At 49.5% G+C, this 22393-nt stretch overlaps 1 protein-coding gene across 3 annotated transcripts in view; it reads right to left on the bottom strand.

The window, feature by feature from the left end:
* Nucleotides 1-22393, bottom strand: part of PTPRA (protein tyrosine phosphatase receptor type A) — a 127449-nt gene that overhangs the window by 894 nt on the left and 104162 nt on the right. For all 3 annotated transcript variants that reach the window (XM_077177868.1, XM_054633095.2, XM_077177867.1), the window contains 16 exons: nt 21137-21210; nt 17993-18129; nt 14604-14694; nt 14056-14132; nt 13135-13171; nt 11921-12018; nt 11685-11804; nt 10613-10779; nt 8961-9096; nt 7130-7279; nt 6926-7019; nt 5893-5969; nt 4055-4189; nt 2044-2169; nt 939-1090; nt 164-299 (listed from right to left, as the gene is read on the bottom strand). In XM_077177868.1, the coding sequence (XP_077033983.1) occupies nt 164-299; nt 939-1090; nt 2044-2169; nt 4055-4189; nt 5893-5969; nt 6926-7019; nt 7130-7279; nt 8961-9096; nt 10613-10779; nt 11685-11804; nt 11921-12018; nt 13135-13171; nt 14056-14132; nt 14604-14694; nt 17993-18129; nt 21137-21210 (1807 nt within the window). The remainder of the gene's footprint in view (nt 1-163; nt 300-938; nt 1091-2043; nt 2170-4054; nt 4190-5892; nt 5970-6925; nt 7020-7129; nt 7280-8960; nt 9097-10612; nt 10780-11684; nt 11805-11920; nt 12019-13134; nt 13172-14055; nt 14133-14603; nt 14695-17992; nt 18130-21136; nt 21211-22393) is intronic.

The raw sequence follows: 22393 nt of genomic DNA, 5'->3' as shown, positions 1-22393 counted from the left end.
CCATCCAGCCTGGCCTTGGGCACTGCCAGGGATGATGAACCCACACCTTCCCTCACTCCCTCTTCCATGGAGAGCAAAAACCTTCCACCAAAGAGGTTTTTGCTCAACACTGAGCCCCCCAGCCCATCCTTGCTGAGGTTCTGGCAGGTCAGAAGGCACCTACCAGTGTCTGCACCATGTGTGGCCTCTGTAGTCTTAAACTCTTGACTGTCTGAAAGACATCGAGGATGGCCTCTGCCTTCACCCTCTCCAGGACAGTGCTCAGCGCACAGAAGGTGCCCGTTCTTCCTGCTCCAGCACTGGGAAAGAGAAACCAGGAGCTGAGGGAAAACCCCTGCTGCCTTTGCCCAGAGGACAATCCACCTGGGAAGCTCTGGAGAACTGGAGGAGCCAGCCCTGCCCCAGTGTCACTGTCATATTTTCTGGAAAAATCCCTTTGGCCAGGATTTCTCTCCTGGGAAGCTGAGAAGCCTCAGAGAAAAAGGAAAACAATTCTTATCTCATTTGCTTCTCCTGTGTTTTGCTGCTTTGGAATGTGGTTTGGAGATTGTTTACCCACAGGTGATTGTTCCATTGGTTTCATGTCAATTGTTTTTATTTAATGACCAATCACCATCCAGCTGTGTCAGGGCTCTGGAGAGAGTCATGAGTTTTTCATTATTATATTTTAGCCTTCTGTCTGTATCCTTTCCCTATTCTTTAGTATAGTTTTGTATAGCATTCTTTAATATAATATAGATGGTAAAATAATAAATTAACCTTCTGAGAACATGGGGTCAGATCCATCATTCCTCCCAACAACGGGGCACCCCGAAAATACCACACCCCAGCCTCTCCCATTTTATCCAGGACACAGTTTGGGATTCTGACCATCTCCCAAGCTCCTGGTGGAGCAGATCCCTCAGAGGGGTGGCCCAGCTGCTCCAGCCAGGCTTTACCTGCAGTGCACAGTGATGGGGTGGTTGCCAGACTGCTGCTGCTGCTTCTGCACCGCTGCAATGATGTTGATCATCCCCTTCCCATCCCCGGGGATCCCAACCTCTGGCCAGCCATGGAAGTGAAACTGTCGGATCTGTCGGCTCTTGTTCTCCTGTGGGGAGGGCACAGCTCCAGGTCAGGCTGAGGGATCTGCACCCAGGAACCCTGGGGGGTTCAGGGCTTTGGGATAACAATCCCTGCTTGAGGAGAAGTGGCATTCCCAGGGCAAGGAGTAGGGGAAATGTGGGGAATGGGGAGCAGGAGGGAGATAAGTTTTAGTATAGCATAATATAGCATAATATAATGTCATATCAGATCATTTCATATCATATATCATAAAATAATAAATGAGCCTTCTAAGAACATGGAGTCAGATTCATCATTTCCTTCCTGCCATGGGGGACCCCAAAAATACCACAGGGATTCTTGGAAGAAGCAAACAAAATCCTTGTAGGAAAGCTGCTTGTGGAGGAGTGGCATTCCCAGGGCAAGGAGTAAGGGAAGTGTGGGGAATGGGGAGCAGGAAGGAGGCTTGGTGGTGAGGGCAGCAGGAATGAGCAGCAGGACAGGGATACAGGGATAAAATCCCTTTGGGACAATGGGGAGCTGATGGAACAGCAGCAGGGGCTCATGGCAGTGAAACCCAGGAGCAGGCAGAGGTCTCCAGGTGTCACAGAGATATTTTCTGAAAAATCCTTTTGCTAGGATCTTTTCTCTTAAGAAGCTGGGAAGCTTCTCCATATTTTGCTACTTTGGAATGTGATTTGGAGAATTGTTTACCCAGCATGTGAATTGTTTTTAATTAATGGCTAATGACAGCCAGCTGTGTCAGACTCTCTGAGTCTGTCACGAGATTTTATTACTCATTCCTTTCTAGCTTTCTGATGAAATCCTTTCTATTTCTTTAGTGTAGTTTTAGTATATAATATTCTTTTGATATAATATATATCATAAAATAATAAATCAGCCTTCTGGAACACAGAGTCAAGATTCTCATCTCTTCCCTCGTCCTGGGGACCCTCAACCACCACCCACCACAGCCAGGGGGAGCAGCCAGGCTCTTACCCTGGTGTTGGTCACCAGCAGGTCCCTCACTGTGTAGCTCTCACACTCCTCCTCCTTCTTCAGCTCCACCGTGATGTCCCCGTAGGACACGGAGCCGTCGGACGGCCAGTACTGGGCACACTTCTCCTGAGGGGGCAGCACAGGAGGGTTGGGAGGGATGAAAGTTTTGTCAAGAAAGTCTCACAGATGTGTATGTTTAGCTGAAAGATTTTTGGATGTAGAATATGAAGAAGGAATAGAGATGGAAGCAAGTTTTGATAGAGAAGAAAAGAATTGCTGAGCCAGTCTCACTGGATAACCAAGGAGGCAAAGGGTGTGTGAGTTACAAGGGGTTTTTATGGCTTAGAGCAAAGGATAAACCCACCCCAAACAAGAAGATGTTTTTACCAAGCAGAAAGAGAGCACAGGCAAACAAGACAGCAAATGTGGCAAGTAGAAAAAAGGTCTCAGAATTTTCTACTGCAAGAAAACCGAAAAACAACTTCTGGCTTTAACTGTAATGTACCAACTTATAGTGATTGGAGAATAGTGACATGAATATGGTAATGATAGTACTTATGATAGGCTAGAGATAAAAGTTAAGGTACAGATTGGTTCTACTGTATGAAGATGCTCAGCAAAGAAAAGTCTAGAATGCATTGTAACCTAAACTCAGGGTCTCCAGGCCTGCCTGCAGCTGGAGCTGACAGCTGTAGGCACAGGCTCTGTCACCCACCACCCTGGACTGCTGTAACTCTTGGATGTAATAAACTGCATTTTGGAGAACCCCTGGAGTCCCACATCTCTCATTTAGGCTCTTACAAAGGAGGCCACGGGGTGACAAACCCTCTATTCTTCCCATGGATTTGGAGAGAAGAATCTCCTGGCAGCTGCCCAACTTCAGGTGGTGTTGAGCTTTACTGGATCATGTGAAACTGCCCTTGTATAATCATTTAATGAATATGATAAATGATATGATTGTTAAATGTAATGATTGTTTGGTAATTGCATATGATTATTGTTGAATTGTACCTGTGGAAACCCAGGGCACTGGGAATATTTCTGTGTCTGCTCTGGGGTGCCCTGAAACCCCAGGGCAGCACTGACTCTGACCCTCACTCATGGAGAAAGTTTCCCAGGCTTCAAGATAGACTGGAACCCACAAAAGTGTGAAATAGATTGTAGAGAGCAGTGTAGGTGTATCACTTGGTGAGAAATTGAGGTTTTGGGATTTTTAGTATTTTGTGGATGGCAGCAAGATGGAGGGCACAGGGTGTCATCCTGGGGTTCTTCTTCATGCTTCTTCTTCCTCCTTCTCCATGGGTTTGGGTGGCATTTTGTAATTGGGCAGAAAAGTCTGCATTGTGGGCTCTTGGGGATCAGTTATTGGGTTAAAAGGGAAAATAATCCAGGTGTCAGTTCTTAATTGGATAGTTTAGTCTTAAAAGACCTTGGAACAAGAGATTGTTGGCCATTTTGTGCCTTCTAATGAAAGGCTGCTGAACTCACAGTAGTGAGACTGTTTTACTGATAAGAAATAACAAACACCTGAGTCTGAACATGAGCTACCATCTCAAGGGCCTTCAATCCAGACCCAGAAAAAACAACAACTGGTACCCCCACAGTAACAAGAATCATGAGAAATGATCTTTGGGGGGTTTGATGGAGATTACAAGAATCCATGCTTGGATGAGATCAATGCATACAATAGAACAATATAAGTTTAATAATTAACATGTAGTTATATAATGATAAGGGTATAAAAGTGTTGACCCTGAACCCATGTTGGAGTCAGATTTGGGTCTGTACCCCTGACACCCAGAGCTCCTCAGTAAAAGCACCTGCATATAATCATTCTGTGATTGTGTGTTTCTGAATGCTAACAGTGGGATCCCACAGACCTCAGAAACTCCCAGAATCACAGCCTGGTTTGGGCTGGAAGGACCCTAAGGATCATCCCGTTCCAAACTCCTGCTCTTCATCCATTTATTGATCTCCCTGCTGTTTAGTGCAGCTGATCCTGGGAGCTTACCTGGCCCCTCTCCTCCAGCTCTGTCAGCATCACTATGGAGCAGGATTTCCACTCCCAGATCATCCTCCAGAAGTCCTCTATCGTGTGCTGCAGCGGCCCTTGGCTGGCGATGTAGGAATCCTTCTGGCGATACCCCTGGAATTTGGGAGCAGGGTCAGTGCAACCAGCAGCAGGAACCTCTTGGACATGGCTGACCCACCAAGCTCAGCTCAATTTTGGGAGGATCACATCCCCTACACACACCCAGCTTGATCCATTTGGGTTTCCAGCACACCTAAGCAATACTGCAAGCTCTGAGTGCTGGAGCAGAGCTTTGCCTTAGCTCCAAGTACAACTTTTATGGGGGATTTGGCACCATCATATTTTCTGGAAAAATCCCTTTGCCAGGATTTCTTCTCCTGGGAAGCTGAGAAGCCTCAGAGAAAAAGTAAAACAATATTATCTCATTTGCTTCTCCTGTGTTTTGCTGCTTTGGAATGTGGTTGGAGATTGTTTATCCAACATGTGAATTGTTTTGACTTAATGACCAATCACAGTCAGGCTGTGTCAGACTCTGAGGAGTCAGTCACGAGTTTTTATTATTATTTTGTTAAGCCTTCTGTAAGTATCCATTCTCTATTCTTTAGTATAGTTTTAGTATAACATTCTTTAATATAATATAATATCATAAAATAATGAATTAGCCTTCTAAGAACATGGAGTCAGATTCATCATTTCCTTCCTGCCAGTGGGGACCCTGAAAATACCACGGGGATTTTTGGAAGAAGCAAGCACAACTAAACAGCACTGGATGATCTTTGAGGTCCCTTCCAAGCCAGACCATTCTATGATCTGTGAAAACCAGCAGGAAGGCTGGATGACTCTGGCTCTTCCACAGCCACAAAGAGTTTTTGTTTCCAAACCCCTGTGACTCCCCTGTGCCCTCCCTGCAGGCTGTGACTGCAGATGCTTCGTCATTTGGAGTTTGTCATTTAAGCAAAGTTCAGCAGAGGCAGGAAATTGAATCCTCAGCCCAAATTGCTTACGTGCCATGGAAATTTTCTGATCTGGATGAACAACAAGGCAGCTGCTCCTGGCTGCTCCCACAGCCACAGCAGGCACCCAGCAAAGGAGATTTCAGGGAGCAATTAATTAGGGATGTTAGAACTGGGAATAAACTGGTTTTAGTGGCAAACCCAGTGATTGCCTTTTTGGGGAAGAAAAAGAGTCCTGTGTCATTGGGAGAGGAAAACAGAAATTGGGCTGGAAAAGGGCAGGGTCTGTGCCTTGGCCAGCACTGGCATCACTGCATGGAGATCAATACTCATCTGAGATGTCTCCCTGGAGTCCACAGGATTGCTCAGCAGAGAAGGATGTGCAATCACTTATCTCCTCCTCAGAGTGAGGACAGCACTTAACCTCCCTGCCTCTCCTCCTGCCACCACCCAGACAGGTGTAATGGGATTGACCTGGCTCCTCTCCAAGGTTTGGGGATTGTGTATTGCTCCCTAAGCTAATCTGGTAGATGTTTTCTGACCAAATGGCCAGTGCTGTGTTATTTCCATGGATACATGGATCCTTTCTCCACAGCCATCAGCAGAGCCCAGAGGGGCAGAAATGAGCCCAGGATTTGGAGGCTCTGCTCAGGTTCCAGCTCTCCTCTCCCACAAGGAGCTGGATATACCTGGGGGTTTCTTGGAGAAAGAAACCAGCACCACCCAGTGACACAAAGCAAAGTCACATGGAGGGAGCTGTACAAAACCCATAAAAGGGGTGTTTGGGATAAATTCTTCCCAAAGGAAGCAGCATGAGGTGGTTTCCATTGGGAGAAGATGGGAAGAAGACTGGAGAAGACTCACATCGATGAAGGAAGCGTTCACATAGTCTGTGTTCTCTTCCCCTCTCTTCACTGGAATGATTACTCGGTTGAACTCATCTGGAACAGAACAGAACCATCTGAGATTTGGGAGAACCTGCATGGCCTTCAGCTGGGGAGTCACCAAACCCCAAATGGGAGACAGAGATAAGGCAAGGGGAGCACAGTGCACCTGGCTGGGACAAGGACAGCCAGCTCCACCCTCTGCCATGGCCTGGTTTGGGGCAGAGGAAGGGGATGCTGAGCTCTCCAGGGAAAGGATCTGCTCAGCACTGGGACTCTTTCCCCTCTGAGGCAGAGCAGAAACCAGCAGAGAGGGTCATACAGGGATGGTTGCCCATCTGTGTCCAGAGAAAGTTTGAGTATCTTCAGGCTGGAGACTCCACAACATCCCTGAGCAACCTGTGTCAGCACCTCACAGGCAAAACGTGTTCCCTGATCTTCAGAGGGACCCTCCTGTGGTCAGTGTGTGACCACAGCCCCTTGTCCTGTCCCTGGCCACCCCTGGCAAGAGCCTGGCTCTGTCCTCTCTGCACCCTCCCTGCAGGTGTGCATGGACAAGGATGAGGCCCCTGGAGCCTTCTCCTGAGCAGTCCCAGCTCTCCCAGTCCCCTCCCTGGGCTGTCCCCAGTCTGTCCATGTCTCTCTTGTCCTGAGACCCAGTGCTCCAGGTGTGGCCTCCCCAGTGCTGAGCAGAGGGGCAGGATCCCCTCCATGGACCTGCTGGAAGAGTTTTTGTCTCCCACAGCCCAGGCCAACACTGTCCCTTTTGTCACAAGGGCACTTTGCTGGCTCAGGTTCAGGCTGCAGTCTGTCAGGACCCTCAGGTCCTTTCCTCCAAGCTGCTTTTCCACCCAGCTGGGTGACCCCAGTCCAGACTGGTACCTGGGCTTGTCCCTCCCCAGGGGCAGGACTCTGCCCTTTTCCTTGAACATCACAAGGTCCCTGTTTGTCCCATTTCTCCAGCCCAATTCCTGTCCCCACACCCAGCAGACCCTGAGCCAAACAAGCCTTACATGGAATTATCTGAAGCACCCTGTTCTTCTTCATGTTGGCTGGCAAGTTGCCCGTTCTCATCTTGTCATTCTGGATTTTGATTGAAGTGAGCTTCTGCAGGGCAAGGAGCAAAGCACAGGGGATTTTCAGAGCCTCCCCCAGTGCCAGGTGATCCCTGCACCATCCCAGCAGATCCACCAGGACAGGACAACAGCCACACTCACCTTGAACTCCTCCTCCAGCCCGTTGCTGCTGGTCCCTGGCACTTTGTTGTAGATCTTCTGGAGGTGGATCTCTAAGGAGGTCACCTCCAGCTCCGTGTCACCGTACAGATAGTGCTCCAGAAGTGCTTGGTATATGAACACATACTGCATCTGCAGGGTTGCAGGGACAAGGAAGGAGTAAAAGCAAGTCTGAGTCTCTCTGAAATGCTCCTTCTTAAAATTGTTCTCACTGCTCATAACTACACCTCCCCCTCCCCCATATAAGTTACTTTGCTTTTTTTCCCCTGCCATGTTTCATGTCCAGTGAGGGCATGCTGGGTGAAAAGCCACCACCCCCCTGCCCACCCTCTGAGACCCCAGGAAAGTGAGAGACAACCTTCCTGCCACCAAATGGGGACTGTTTCTTTATTTACCACACCAAGCAAAGCAGATGTGACACAATGTTCTCCAAATCTCCAGAAAAGGAGGCTCAGAGGGGACCTTCTGGCTCCACAAGATTCCCTGACAGCAGGGAACAGCCAGGGGGAAACAAGGAATAGGGTGAGAGGGAATGGCCTCAAGCTGTGCCAGGGTTGGGCATGTGGAGGTGGCACTTGATGACATGGGTCAGTGGTGGCCTTGGCAGTGCTGCTGGATTGCATGATCTTAAAGGACTTTTCCAATCCCCAAAAATCAGTGATCCTATGATGATTAACACTCTGGGATCTACACTCTCCCAGAGGCAGGACAGGGCACTGAGGACAAGTCAATGCTGGGCTTGGAGACCACCTGGCTTTGAATTCCAACTTCTCCCTCTCTCCCATGGAAAGCCTGGCACCACCACTGCAAAAGCCATGTGGATGTGGCACTTGGGGACATGGATCAGTGGTGGCCTTGGCAGTGCTGGGGAATCCTTGGACTCTATCTCAAGGATCTTTCCCAACCTAAATGATGTAATGATTCTACAAAGGGGATTAAAAAGAGGAGGACCCTGTGAAGAGCCCACCTGAGCAGCATCACCCAAAAGGAGGGATGGCACAACCTTCACACAGGCTTTGAGTGGGTGAAGGAAATGCCTGCCCTGAGGGCAGGTGTTCCAGATTGCAAGGCAAGATGTATTCTGTTACCATCTCTATGGCAGCTGTCTTTTGTCAAGTGGGCAGTTTTCCTTATCTCTCTCTCTGAGTGATCTCAATCAATCCCCTGATAACAGCTATCGAATGTCACTGCATGGCTGATAAGAACTACAGCATCCCATTGGGAGATGTGAGCCCAGGGGGAGGAGCCAAGCATTCCTACCTGGATATAATCTGGAGATTATCCTGGGACACCAGCACAGCTTCTCCACTGGGTTTTCCAGAGGAGCAGCTGCCTCTTCTTCCACTGGATTCCCAGAGGAAGGCTACACCCTTTTCTCCAGGATCCCTGCTCCAGCAGAACCACCCCTGACACTGCAGGAGGGCTGCAGCCACAATTCCAATGGGACTGATACCAACATCCTGACCCACAGGGCGTCAGGTTGAGTTCTGACTCTGTCAGTGTTGTTCTAGTGTACTGCATTGTTTATTTTATCCTTTTATTTTCTTCCCTATTAAAGAACTGTTATTTCCTGCTCCCATAATTTTTGCTGCCTGAGAGCCCCTTAATTTAAAATTTATATTGGAGGGGCAGGGGGTTTACATTTTCCATTTCAGGGGAGGCTCCTGCCTTCCTTAGCACACACCTGGCTTTCCAAACCAAGACAATCACCCAAAAAATGAGGGATGGCACAACCTTCACACAGGCTTTGAGTGGGTGAAGGGAATGAAGGAAATGCCTGCCCAGAGGGGCAGGGCAGGAGCAGCACACTCACATCTGTCTGTACCATCTGGCAGCGCTGGGCCCGGATGCGGCTGACGAAGCCGTAGACATCGACCTTCCTCTCCGTGTGCATCATGTCCAGCATGGCGTCGATGACGATGAACGTGCCCGTGCGTCCCACGCCGGCACTGCACAAGGGTTGGGACATTGGCAATTAGGAATTGTTCCCTGGGAGGGTGGGCAGGCCCTGGCACAGGGTGCCCAGAGAAGCTGTGGCTGCTCCCGGATCTCTGGCAGTGCCCAAGGCCAGGTTGGATGGACTTGGTGCAACCTGGGACAGTGGGAGGTGTCCCTGCCATGGCAGGGGGTGGCACTGGATGGGATTTAAGGTCTCTTCCCAAACCATTCCATCATTCTGTGGTCTCAAGCCTTGACTTTTCTCACTTTTACCCCAATTCCCTCTCTGGGCAGGGTTAAGTGGGATATTGGCAAGGAATTCTTCCCTGGAAAGGTGAGGAGGCCCTGGCACAAAGTGCCCAGAGAAGCTGGGGCTGTCCCTGGATCCCTGGAAGTGCCCAAGGCCAGGCTGGACCAGGCTTGGAGCAGCCTGGGATAGTGGGAGGTGTCCCTGCCCATGGCAGTGGGTGGCACTAAATGGGATTTTTGCCCCAAACCATTCCACCATTCTGTGGTCTCAAGCCATGACTTTTCTCACTTTTACCCCAATTCCCTCTCTGGGCAGGGTTAGGTGGGATATTGGGAAGGAATTGTTCCCTCTGAGGGTGAGGAGCCCTGGCACAGGGTGCCCAGAGCAGCTGTGGCTGCCCCTGGATGCCTGGAAATGTCCAAGGCCAGATTGGATGGGACTTGGAGCAGCCTGGGGTAGTGGGAGGTGTCCTTGCCCATGGTGGGAGTGGTGCTGGATTGTCTTCAATGAGACCAGCAGACATGAAATGAAGACAAACCTCTTGGAATCAGCTGGGGAGTCACCAAGCCCCAAGTGGGAGACAGAGATAAGGCAAGGGGAGCACAGTGCACCTGGCTGGGACAAGGACAGTCAGCTCCACCCTCTGCCATGGCCTGGTTTGGGGCAGAGGAAGGGGATGCTGAGCTCTCCAGGGAAAGGACCTGCTCAGCACTGGGACCCCCTTCCCCTTGAGGCAGAGCAGAAACCAGCAGAGAGGGTCATACAGGGCTGGTTGCCCATCTGTGTCCTTTCTTCTTGCTTCCCAAGAAGGAAAAAAAATGAACATGGGATGGTGCAAACGTGACCATCTCCGCCTTTAACCATGGGGATTCTCCTTATTGCAATGTGGAGCCCCCTGTGGCTCCCTCAGGGTTGCTGCTGTGCCTGGAACCACTCCAGGTGAGGCCAATCTCCTTGGCCACTGCTCCAGGCAATCTGTCAGGTCAGTGCTGCCTCCTCCCAAAGAGGGATGTTATCTTCTCATGCCAAGGGAGATGCCACCAGTGCTCACCTTGGCTCACTCAGCACCCAGCCAATCCAAATGACCCCTCCAGATGAGTTGTAACACCCTAAAATCACTGATTCCAAGAACTTCCTTCAATTCATGCATTTTTTTGCATGTCCCCATGAGGAACATCCCCGTTTAACATAGGAAATTTAAATAAAGATAATGAAAAAGACCTGACTGAAAAAAATAAAAAAATCCTTTTAAATAGGAGATGCTTTCCAGGACTCACCTGCAGTGCACCACTATGGCTCCTGCATACTGGGGATTGCAAGTCTTCACCTTCTTCAGGAATTTCAGCATCCCAATGGGGGTGAAGGGCACCCCAAAGTCAGGCCAGCTGGTGAAGTGGAACTGGGTCACCAGGCGCTGAGGCTTCTTGTTTGTGACATCTCCCACCTGCAGGGCAAAGGAGGACTCAGGTTAAGGAGAAACACTCAGGTTTCCCTTCTTCCCCCAAAATTAAGAGAGAGAGGGAGTTGCAGACCCAAGATGGAGCTTAAGCAGCATCCACAGCTGAAAGGGCATGGACTCAGGCTCTGGGACAGATCAGTCTCTAAAAACATGACATTTTAACCACCCAGCACCACATCCCACCACATCTGAGGGCTGTGAGATGCCAGCCTGTGGATCCAGCCTGGCAGCAGCTGCCATATTTCATCCCCAACAAGCTCAAACAGAAGCTGCTCCTCCATCCTTTCCCACTCCTCTGGCCAGATCATCCTCGGATTAAAGGCAGGGGAGGAAAACACACACAATTCAGGCCATTGGAGTGAAGAATGAGGCTCAGGAGGATCATCCTCAAAGTCCAGACAGGTTTACAGGCACCAACTCTTCCCTGCCTGCCTCCAAGAGAGGCAGGAAAACAAACAGAGTGACGAAAACACCCAGAGTCTCCTTGGAGGACAAGGAAATGTGGTGACAGATGGGAAAGCAATCAAACCCAACACATACAGCGGTGGATTTTGTCTCAGCTGAGGGGATAAATCTGATTATTTTCAGGCATTAAGTGTCTGTGGGTGAGAGCAGGAACCAACACTGCTAACAGCAAGTGCTGGAGTACTTCAGGATGGAATTTCAGCCCTGGCATCCCTCATTTTCCCTGCTCTCAGCACAGCCATGTGGTACCACTGTGAACAGGCTTTTGGGAGGAATAAATTCTTAACAACTCTGCTTAAAAATGGGTGCTGGGGCTCATTTCATGCCAACTCTGCTCTCACAGAGCCTTGGAGGAGTTGAGCCAAGACCTTTGGGATGCCCAGTGTGGAGAAGGGAGGGATGGGGAGGTGACCCCTGGGTGGCACCTGCTGGATGCAGAACTTGCGCACGGTGTAATCCACCAGCACGGTCACGTCCTCCACGGACACTCGGATGTTCCCGTAGGTCCAGCAGCCCTGATCTGGCCAGTACTGAGCACATTTACACTGGGAGGAGAAAAAACAGGTGCAGGTGAGCTCTGGACACCCTCACAAGGCTGGGAATAGCTCCAGGACATGCCCATAGGGTCAAATCCCAGCCTGTGAAACCTCCTGGCACAGACCTCTTTCCTCTCCTTCAGGTTGGTCACCATGACAATTGTTGCTGTGTTTTGCTCCCAAATCATCCTCCAAAAATCATTCACTGTTTCTTCCTTTGGTCCTGAGGGGAAGAAAAAACCAAAAAAGTCCTCTTTGGGATCAACCTCTTACAATTTGGGGCCAAAACTCAGCGTGTGAGGTCACACGTCAGGGATGATCCAACACATTTTTTGCCAATAGGTCACTGGAGGTGCTGTGGTGTCTGGGTATGCCTGATCCAAGGAATAATCCTATCATACAATACCTGGAATATTTGGATTTGTGTTATGGTCAGAAATTCCATATTTAGCTCAGGAAAGGGACAACAGGCAAACAGAGTCTGGGACTTGCCCAAGGTCACCCAGGGGAATTGTGGCTGTCCCAGAGTCCTGCCCTGGGATTTTGGGTTTTAGCCATGGGATCCCATTTCAGTGTGGCACAGGAATAGTTCCCTGCTGCCTGCCAGACACGAAGCTAACTCAGCCTACACTGCCTTGCCAAGCCTGAGGCTCAGGGTGAGCCAAGAGAACAGCAGAGCCAAAGCTTAACCTGAGCCTGGAAGTGCTGAGGGACCTGATCCAGCCTCCTTCTCCAGCCAGAGCCAGGGAAACTGGCCAGGAATGCCCTGACCCACTGGCAAGTCCAGAGAGGAAACACAAAGCACTCCCATGGGCAGCTAACATCCTGTTGCTGACATGATCCCCACCCTGTGAGTGGGAATTTTGGTTTTAGGGATGTGTTTGGACTTCTGAAGATCATAAGGATGTTTCTCTCTATCCCATCCCTGGGAGTGTTCAAGGGAGCTTGGAGCAACCTGGGATAGTGGGAGGTGTCCCTGTCCATGGCAGTGGGGTGGAATGAGATGAGCTTTGAGGTCCCTTCCAGCCCAAACCATTCCATGATTCTGTGATTTGGGAGATTTAATTAAGCAGCTCCCTGGCAGAATTTCCAGAGCTCACAACACCCTCCAGCAATGGGACTGCACAGGAAGGACTTCTCTCTGTCCATCAAGACATCCAGCACTGCTCTTTGACTGGGAAGATAATTTTGGGAGCAATCTGTGGGGCAGCCAGGCCTCCTTTTGACCAGGGGAGCTCTGCAAGATGCTGTGCTGTGGGTAGAGGGGCACAGCTCCACTGAGCAGAGGGACCCAGCCCAGCTGCCCCCAACAGAGCAATGGGAATAGTCAAGAATTTACCTTGTGCAGCAATGAATTTGTTTTTCTCTTGGTACCCCTGCAAGAGAAGAAGAAAAAAAGAAGAAAAATTAATATTTCTCTAACACAAGAGCCATGAACTGCATTTACTTCAGGAACAAACAGAGCTGGCATCTGCTCTGCTGCTCATTCTCCCTTGTGCAGAGAAGGGGCTGCAGCCTCTGAGGGGGGAATCAGCTCCAAAGATGGGCTGAAATCATTGAAAATCCTTATGCAAAGGGCTGTTTTCCCACAGGAGCCCTCCCCATGCTCCCATAATGCAGGAATGACCCCACTTGTTGGCACAAGGCACTAATGAAGTGGTATCTGACAGCCCTTCCACTGCAGTCAGACCCTGCATCCAGAGCATCATGTGAAAATTCAGCATTGATCCTTGGAAAAGAGGGGCTGTAGAACTCATAGGGACTGGTTTTGTGTATTTCATTTACTGGGGAGGGAAGGAAAAAGCTCTTTTGAGTCTTGCTTTGCTTCACGTGCCTGCATCTCTCACATGACCCTTCCAGCTGATTGGAGCCACATGGTGACAACCACAAAGGACCCATCTCCTCCCAGGGGCACAGCAGGGCAATGCTGCTTCCATTTCAGCTGGATTCCTTGATTTCTTCTCCATCCCCTTCCCACACCCAGCCCTGGGAAGCACTGATGATCAACTGGCCACCCTCTTCAAGGATTTCAAACCATGTGGCGCTTGGGGACATGGCTCAATGGTGGCCTGGCAGTGCTGGGGGAATGCTTGGACTTGTGGCTTTTAGAGTGCTTTTCCAACCTCAAAGATTCTATGATTTTTCAGCTGTTTGTTGATCAGAAATGCCCAGCTCCAGCAGGAGTGGTTCCCCATCTCTCTCCAAAGCCTGCCTGGTTTTGCTCCTGGCAGGGATCTCCCCTTCACACCCCCAAACTCACATTGATGAAGGAGGCGTTGATGTAGTCGGAGTCAGGGACCCCTTCCACAGGAGTCAGGTGAACCCTGGAATGATCATCTGGAGGGAAATTAAAACTCTGCATTAAAGACCACCCCCTCCACTCTGCTGCCACTTGGCCTAGTGAGAATCCAGGTGTTGGAGTGAAGCCCACACTCCTGGCTCTGCTGTAAAAACACCTTTATGCCCCCAAATTCCTCCTGCTCAAACCCAGAGGGGTCCTAGATCTTGTCCAAGGTATTTTTTTTCCTACATAGTGCATATTTGAGGACACCCCAAACCAGCCCACTGCCCAATGCCACCAGGCAAGAGTTGTCCCTTCTGGCATTTCCCATTCCTTTCACTCTCCACGGCCTCCTGGCTCCATGGAGCTTCTCCTCCCAGGTATCCAAAGCTAAAGCAGACTCAGCCACCCAGCTGGGAGGTGAAATGCCCTCATCTGTGCCCTTGCCCATCCCAAATCCAGGAATGGGGAACCCTGGCAGGAGCCCCTGAGTGTTTCCCCCCCATCCAAGCAGCTCTGACACGTACAGGGCAAAATGTTCACATATCTGTTCTTCTCCTTGTTCTCCTCCTTGGAAGCAGCTTCACACGTGGCCTGTATGGGACACGCTGGGAGAGCCTGAAATGGCAGGAAAAAAAGGGTTTTCCATGAGTTTTCATGGCACAGCAGGAAAAATATGCTGGAAAATCTGGAAAATCTGCCACATCTGAGCATCCTGCCCCTCTGGATGTGTCCCCACCACCCACACCCCTCACCTCCACCCCAGCAGCAATGCTCCAAGTGACCATTTAAATAGCTGGACTGGACCAGAGAGAGCCAATCCCTCTGGAAAGAGATCTGGAATCTCCTGATCCATGGACACGAGGTGGCAGCAAAGCCTCCATCTCTGAACCCACCCGGCAGCACCAACGAGCTCATTCCTGATTCCTGTCCACAGAGGCTCCTGTGAGATTCCTTCATTAACAGTGCTGCTAATTGTGACCTGATTAAGCCCCCAACACCCCAGCCCACCCAGTGATGGCAGGAGCAGCCCCAGGGAGCCTTTGGTGAGGGGGGAGGGCTGGGGTGACAGGGAACACTGTCCCTGGGTTTCCCAGTCGAGCACAGGAGGTGCTTCCCCAGCACTGTTATTCCACATCCTCTTTGAACAGCAAAGAATGTTCTGGAGGTATCCACCATCCCTTCCTCCAGCTGACAGGATGGCAGGAAGTGTCCAGGGCAATCAGGTATTTATAACCCTAAAATCCCCCTCCCTGGGCATTCATTGCACCTATTTGGTTTCATCACAGCACGACCAGGAAAGGGATCAAGTTTTGTAGCAGCTGGACAAAGTGCAGTGGCTTTTTTTTATCTTCTCCTCGTTCTCATGGTGCCATATCATGGCTTGGACCTGGGCTGGGAGCACAGATGTGATGAGGAGCAGCTGAGAGAGCTGGGAAAGGGGCTCAGCCTGGAGCAAAGGAGGCTCAGGGGGGCCCTTGTGGCTCTGCACAGCTCCTGACAGGAGGGGACAGCCGGGGGGGATTGGGCTCTGCTCCCAGGGAACAGGGACAGGAGGAGAGGAAACAATCTTAAGTTGTGCAAGGGGAGGTTTAGATTGGATATTTAGGAAAATATTTTCACAGAAGGAGTTGTCAAGTCCCAGGACCAGCCCCAGCAGTGGTAGAGTCACCATCCTTGAAAGTGTTAAAGAAGCCAAAAGCGTGGATGTGGCACTGATGTGGCACTTGGGGACATGGTTTAGTGGTGGTCTTGGCAGTGCTGAGTTAATGGTTGGACTTGAGAATCTTAGAGGGAGATTATCAGTTGGGAAAAGAGATAATATTTTCCAACCTTAATGAACCTACCTCTATTCTATTCTATTCTATTCTATTCTATTCTATTCTATTCTATTCTATTCTATTCTATTCCATTCCATTCCATTCCATTCCATTCCATTCCATTCTTTTTGTATTGACAAGCCAAAACACATCCATTGTCACAAGCTGCAAGGCCCAGCAGTGTCAAGAAGGGGTTGTGGCCATCCCTGAAGAAATGCTCTGGGCTTGGGGGACGAGCACAATGCCTGAACTCCTCACAGCTGAAGGCCAGCCTTTGTCCCACACACTGTCACCATTGTGTTTCAGGGTTAAGAGCTCACTGAAATAAGAGGGCTCATTCCTGTTTCTCTGTCAAAGCTTTCTTTTGGTTGATTGTGGATTTAAGGCCATGAGGACTGGGAGGTGGGGGGCAGAGCTTGGGAGGCAACCAACAAGCAGGGGAGCTCTGGAAGACCTCAAGACATCCAGGATCATTCCTGAACCCAGGAAAATGTAACTCTGAAGAGCTGTTTGCTAGAAACCCTCTGCTTTCTGCAGTGAGCATGAGGATGAACAGTTTGTCACAGATTCAAGGACAGAATCAGCCCTTCCACTGCTCAGACTCTAAGAAACCCTCTGTCCCAGATTGCAAGGCAATGTGTGTGCTCTATTCCCATCTGTCAGAGGTGGGGCAGTTCTCTGCTGTTCATTGGGCAGTTTTCTTTATCTCTCCCACACCCAATCCTCCCTCCAGGAGATCTCTGCTGTTCATGGGCCATTCATTATTAATTCTCTTCTGTCCATGGCCAGTGAGTGTCCCTGCATGGCTGATCCAATTCCATCATCCCATGGGGAGATGCTCTGCCCAGGGGAGGAGCCAAGCATTCCTACCTGGATCCAATCTGAGGTTTGGGACAGCACAGCAGCCTTTGCCCCCTGCATTGCCAGAGGAGCAGCTTCTGCTGCCCTGCATTGCCAGAGGGAGCCCAGGCCCATCTCCAGCAGCCCTGGAGCTGCAGAGGAAAACTCCCCCCTTGTGCAGGATCCCTGCTCCAGCAGAGCCACAGCTGGCACTGCAGGAGGGCTGAGCCCCCATGGGATGGGGCTGTGCCACCCCCTGACACACAGGGGGACAGGGCCTGCTCTGACTCTGGCAGTGTTGTTTTGTATTACTGCATTTTTATTTTATTTTCTTCCCTATTAAAGAACTGTTATTTCTGCTCCCATATCTTTGCCTGACAGCTCCTTAATTTCAAAATTATAACAATTCAGAGGGAGGGGGTTCATATTCTCCATTTCAGGGGGGCTTCTGCCTTCCTTGGCAGACACCTGGCTTTCCAAACCAAGACAGAGTCCCAGGGGATTTGGGCTGGAAGAGACCTCAAAGATCACCTCATTCCATCCCCCTCCATGGACAGGGAGACTGCAGGAAGGTTTCTCCCAGGCTGGAGCCTGGAGAGGAGCAGCTGGGCAGCCCAAGCACCCCCACAGTGCAGCAGAGCTCACTGAAGACAGCCAGAACAACGTGTCTCACTCAGACCTGCTCCAGGACAGACACCCTGAGCCTGCCCTCTGTGCTTCCTGCTCCCATCTCTTTGCCTGAGAGTGTAGGAAAGGCATTTTGTGCTATTCTTGTGAGCCAGCAAAGGCTTCCTAAAGATAAGGAAAGCCCCATATCTCTCTTTAGGAAGACACTAAGGCTATCCCCATGACAATGTGATGGAAGAGAGAAAGTTAAAAGATATGGGGTTTCACTGGCTCACAGAATGACATGGCTCCTTGTTCATCTATTGAGAACTTTGTTTCTTTCTTATGACCAATGGGCAGTGAACATGTCTATGAAATAAATGTAAACATCTTGAAAAACCATAAAGGCAACATGTTGCTATAATCAGTCTCTCTTAGGCACCCTTCTGATGGAGCCTTGGTGCTTCGTGCTGTCGCGCTCTACAGCGACATCAGAGCCCCTTAATTTCAAAATCACAACAATTGGGAGGGAGCGGGCTTACGTTTCCCATTTCAGGGGGGCTTCCTGTCTTCCTTAGCACACACCTGTCCTTCCAAACCAAGAAGCAGACCCTAAAGCCAGCCCTGAGGGCAGCAGCAGGGGCACTCACGTTGAACTCCTCCCTGAAGAGCTTGTTGTCATCGGCCATGCGGCGATTGATCTCCTCCTCCAGCTTGTCCACGGGCAGGGGAGGGTACTTGCGGTTGGTGCTGGGCGAGCGGGCCAGCAGGGGCATGCTCTGGGGCTCTGCAAGGACACCCAGGTGTTACAGATGGATAATGGATGGATAGTAACATTAGAGTAACTAAAATGCATAGATAGTAACATTATAGTAACTGTAATGGATGGATAGCAATGTTATAAAAACTATAATGGATGGATAGTAACATTATAGTAACTATCATGGATGGATAGTAACATTATAGTAATTGTAATGGATGGATAGTAATGTTATAATAACTATAATGGATGGATAGTAACACTATAGTAACTATAATGCATAGATAGTAACATTATAGTAACTATCATGGATGGATAATGCTATAGTAACAAGATGACCCCGGAGGTGGGGGGAAATGATGAGGAGGACTCCATCTTATCAGAAGGCTAATTAATTACTTTATTATACTATTTTTTTCTATATTATATTACATTACATCTAAACTGAATCTGCCAAGCACTCCAGTGCACAACATCTTGTGACTGTCCCGACAGTCCCAACACACACACACACCTGGATTCAATTGCTCAGTGAATCAAAACACTCACACCAGAATCCAATTATCGATTCCCTTCAGGTACACAATCTTCCACCATGCATTCCACTTCTGAACAACACAGGAGCAGGAAATGACATAATAATTGTTTTTCCTTTCTCTGAGGTTTCAGAGAATGTGAAACCCAGAAATATTCTTGGGAAGAATTGGGCCTTGCTTTTCTCTGTGAAGGGAAACGTGGCAACAATTGGCTCTCACAATTAAGGGGTGACTTTGTGTGAATATTAAGAAAAGCTTTAGTGATGTATGGTTATGTTATTGTGGTTTAGATTGTGTCCTCTGTTCTCCCCACAGCTCCCCTTTCCCCCCTGTATTGCTGCCATCAGACAGCCTGGGCTGTCCAGGACAGGTACAAAGAAGCTGCACAGGTGTCCCTGGCATGGGGCAGCTGGGAATGGAAAAGCTTGGGGGTGCTGAGGGGGTGAGGTATGGCAACACCTGAGCTCCAATCCAGGGACAAGAAAGCAGTTTGCACTGATAAATGGCACAGAAGAGCTGACTGACAGACCTTGGGAGGGGCCAGGGCTGGCTGAGGCAACCCCCAGGGGTATAAAGGACTGAGCATCCATCTTGAAGAAGAACTGGCCATGTGGTACCCATGAGGGGCAGTTCCCAATGCTGTGAATTTTTCCTTATGTAGTCCTTGGTTGTATTTTTGTCAAGGTTTAATAAACTTTTTTAAATTTTCAAAGTGAGCAGTTGTCTCTCACACAGGGGTCACAGGTGCCACCAGCTGTGCCCCATGGCCAGCACTGCCCAGCCACGCCCAGGGGAGCACAGGGACCCTGCATGTGCCACTTTTGGGGTTGTCCTTGTGTCTGCAGAGAGTGGTTTGGGTTGGAGGGGATGTTAAAGAGCATCTTGGTCCAAATGGCTTCCACCAGACCAGGCTGCTCTGAGCACAGTGACACCTGGCTTGTGGCAGCACTGGGGTGGCAGCAGGGGCAGGGCAGTGCCTGTCCCCTGTGCTGGCACTGCTGGGGCACCTCCAGTGCTGGGGGCACTTCTGGGCTTCTCACAAAAAGATCTTGGGCAGCTGGAGGGTGTCCAGAAAAGGGAATGGAGCTGGGGAAGGGGCTGGGACACCAGAAGCAGCTGAGGGGGCTCAGCCTGGAGCAAAGGAGGCTCAGGGGGGCCCTTGTGGCTCTGCACAGCTCCTGACAGGAGGGCACAGCCGGGGGGGTCAGGCTCTGCTCCAGGGAACAGGGACAGGAGGAGAGGGAGCGGCCTCAGGCTGGACCAGGGGAGGCTCAGGGTGGATATTTGGGAAAATTCCATCATGGAAAGGGTGTCCAGCCCTGGCACAGCTGCCTGGGGCACTGTTGGGAGTCCCCATCCCTTGAGGGCTACAAAAGCCCTGTGCATGTGGCACTCGGGGACATGGGTCAGTGGTGGCCTTGGCAGTGCTGCTGGATTGGATGATCTTAAAGGACTTTTCCAATCCCCAAAAATCAGTGATCCTATGGTGATTAACACTCTGGGATCTACACTCTCCCAGAGGCAGGACAGGGCACTGAGGACAAGTCAGTGCAGGGCTTGGAGACCACCTGGCTTTGAATTCCAACTTCTCCCTCTCTCCCATGGAAAGTCTGGCACCAGCACTGTGAAACAATTCCCAGGAGGGCACAGCAGAGGCAGCTGCTGCTTGTGCTGCTCAGCAGAGCCCAGAAAGGCCATGTGAGGGTTACAGCAACACAGCTGAGCGTTTATGAAGTTCACACCTCCGTTTACAGTGAGCTAAGATGGCAGGGAAGGTCTTAGCAGCCAACATAAAATAAAAAAGGTGCTGAATTCCAGTTAGTGCTTCTCAGAAGGTGTTTGGTTTATGTGGAAGGAGTGCTGAAAAAGCATCTGAACTGAGTTTAAGAGGCCTTCTCAGATCTTAATCAGTGCCTACACATGGATGGAGATGCCCAACTTCAGACCCTCAATGTCAGCTCTGGCTCACAGCTCAGTGGCAGAAGAATTTAGACATTATACAAGGCTTTAAAATGCATCTGTGCATGTTTAGGAGGTACATAAATGTTTTTATAAGGAAAATAAATGTATTCCCTTTTATCTCCTGGAAGTGTTAGTTTGGAGTCCACAGTTAGTGTGAAGTTCTGAGTTTTAATCAGAGACCATACTAATCTGAAAGAGCAGAAAAAATGTTTAATTATTCCCCAAAGATGTGGGTTTTTTTCAAAAAAGGTTCTCATTTGAGCCAAATAAACACTGTGAAAACTCAAGAGGAATGTGAGTAGTGATTTTGGAAGTGATCACCCATTTTAATATCAACCACTTGAGGGCAAACATCGAATCAGTGGAACGAAAGCTGGGAAATAAACCTTCATTCTGTGAGAGTCTGCCAAACCCATGGAAAACATGGAACAAGGGAGGTCAGGAAACAACAACAACAACAAAATAGGAATTAAAAAAATACTTGCCTACAAAAATAAGAGGTGGGGGAGAGCCTGTGTGGCAGCAGGTGGACTCACCTGTGTCGTCTGTCCGGCCGTTGGACAGACGGAAGGAGTTGGAGTGGCTCCCTGCCTGCTTGTATTTCTTGAACCTGCCAAGGAGAATTGGGGTGGAAAAGTCAGTAAATATCCAGCAGGAAGCCCAGGTCCCCTCCCAGATGAGACCTAAGTAAGAATGAATATTGACAAAAGGAGTAGGACACTGAAATTCTCAAAAAAGGAAGTTATTGGTTCAGATTTTACCTATTTTCTACTTTGATCTAATAGCAGAAAAATAAAAAGAGCAGAAAAAACTTCTGGAAGTAGCAATATCTCACTTCTTCCTTATGATGGAAGAAAACTCTTTTCTATAGTTTGCTCAAAGGATATATGCAAACCAGGTTTAATCCAGCTGCCTGTTACTGTGTGAAAAAGAACAACAATGATGTGGAGAAGGCCACACAGGAATAAAGGATGATTTTGATAACAACACACTGACTCAACTTACTACAGGTGAGAACCCATGAATATAATCACAACCATCTAGAAGCACCCAAAGAGCTTTCCCTTTTTTTGCCACACTTTCTCAAGGCTTCATGGATGAGCTGGTGGCTCCAGGAGGCTGCAGGAGCTCTGAAATCCTGCTGGGAGCAGAGCTTTTCACTGAGCACATCTGGAACAGCTGCAGGAGCCCAGAGAGAGCTGGAAACCAGGAGAAGCTTTAAGGGTGCTCTTTGCAGAGGACACCCCAAGGAGTCCCTGCTCCCTGGGCTGACCCAGCAGAGCACACACAAAGCCCAGGTTGATCTGTCCTGCAGCAAATCCCTGCTCCATGTGCTGTTAACTTGGAGCAGCTGCTCATGCTCATTTTGCCTGAAATTTGGAGTTTTGCTGAATCATTGGGCAGTGAACACAAACCCTTTCTGTCAGGGCTGGAAGCCAGGTGGGAAGGACTCAAACTCTGCTGCTGCTGAACTCCTGAGGCAAAACTCTCCTCAGGTTCACTGCTGTGAGGGCAGGCCTGGAGCCAGGAGACAGAGGGGAGTTTTCCACTGCTAAGGAAATTGTTTTTTCTTTTTTTTTTAAGACTTACTTAATCACCAAACTGGTGAGTAAATTAAAATGTTTACTGCAGGTGAATAAAGACATTCTTAGTTATGCTTTCAGGAGCTGGAAATGCTTCATTTTGAGCAGGGCAGATGCCTGGATTCTAAAAAATGGACCTAAGAAGGTTTTATTGTGCTGTAATTTCAATTACAGCATCACCTAACACTCCTCACAAAGCTCCTGCAATTC

Source organism: Agelaius phoeniceus, chromosome 4 (genome assembly GCF_051311805.1).
Source record: "Agelaius phoeniceus isolate bAgePho1 chromosome 4, bAgePho1.hap1, whole genome shotgun sequence".
Taxonomy (NCBI): domain Eukaryota; kingdom Metazoa; phylum Chordata; class Aves; order Passeriformes; family Icteridae; genus Agelaius; species Agelaius phoeniceus.
Note: the sequence above shows the minus strand (reverse complement) of the source record. Positions and strands in the feature narration are given on the sequence as shown.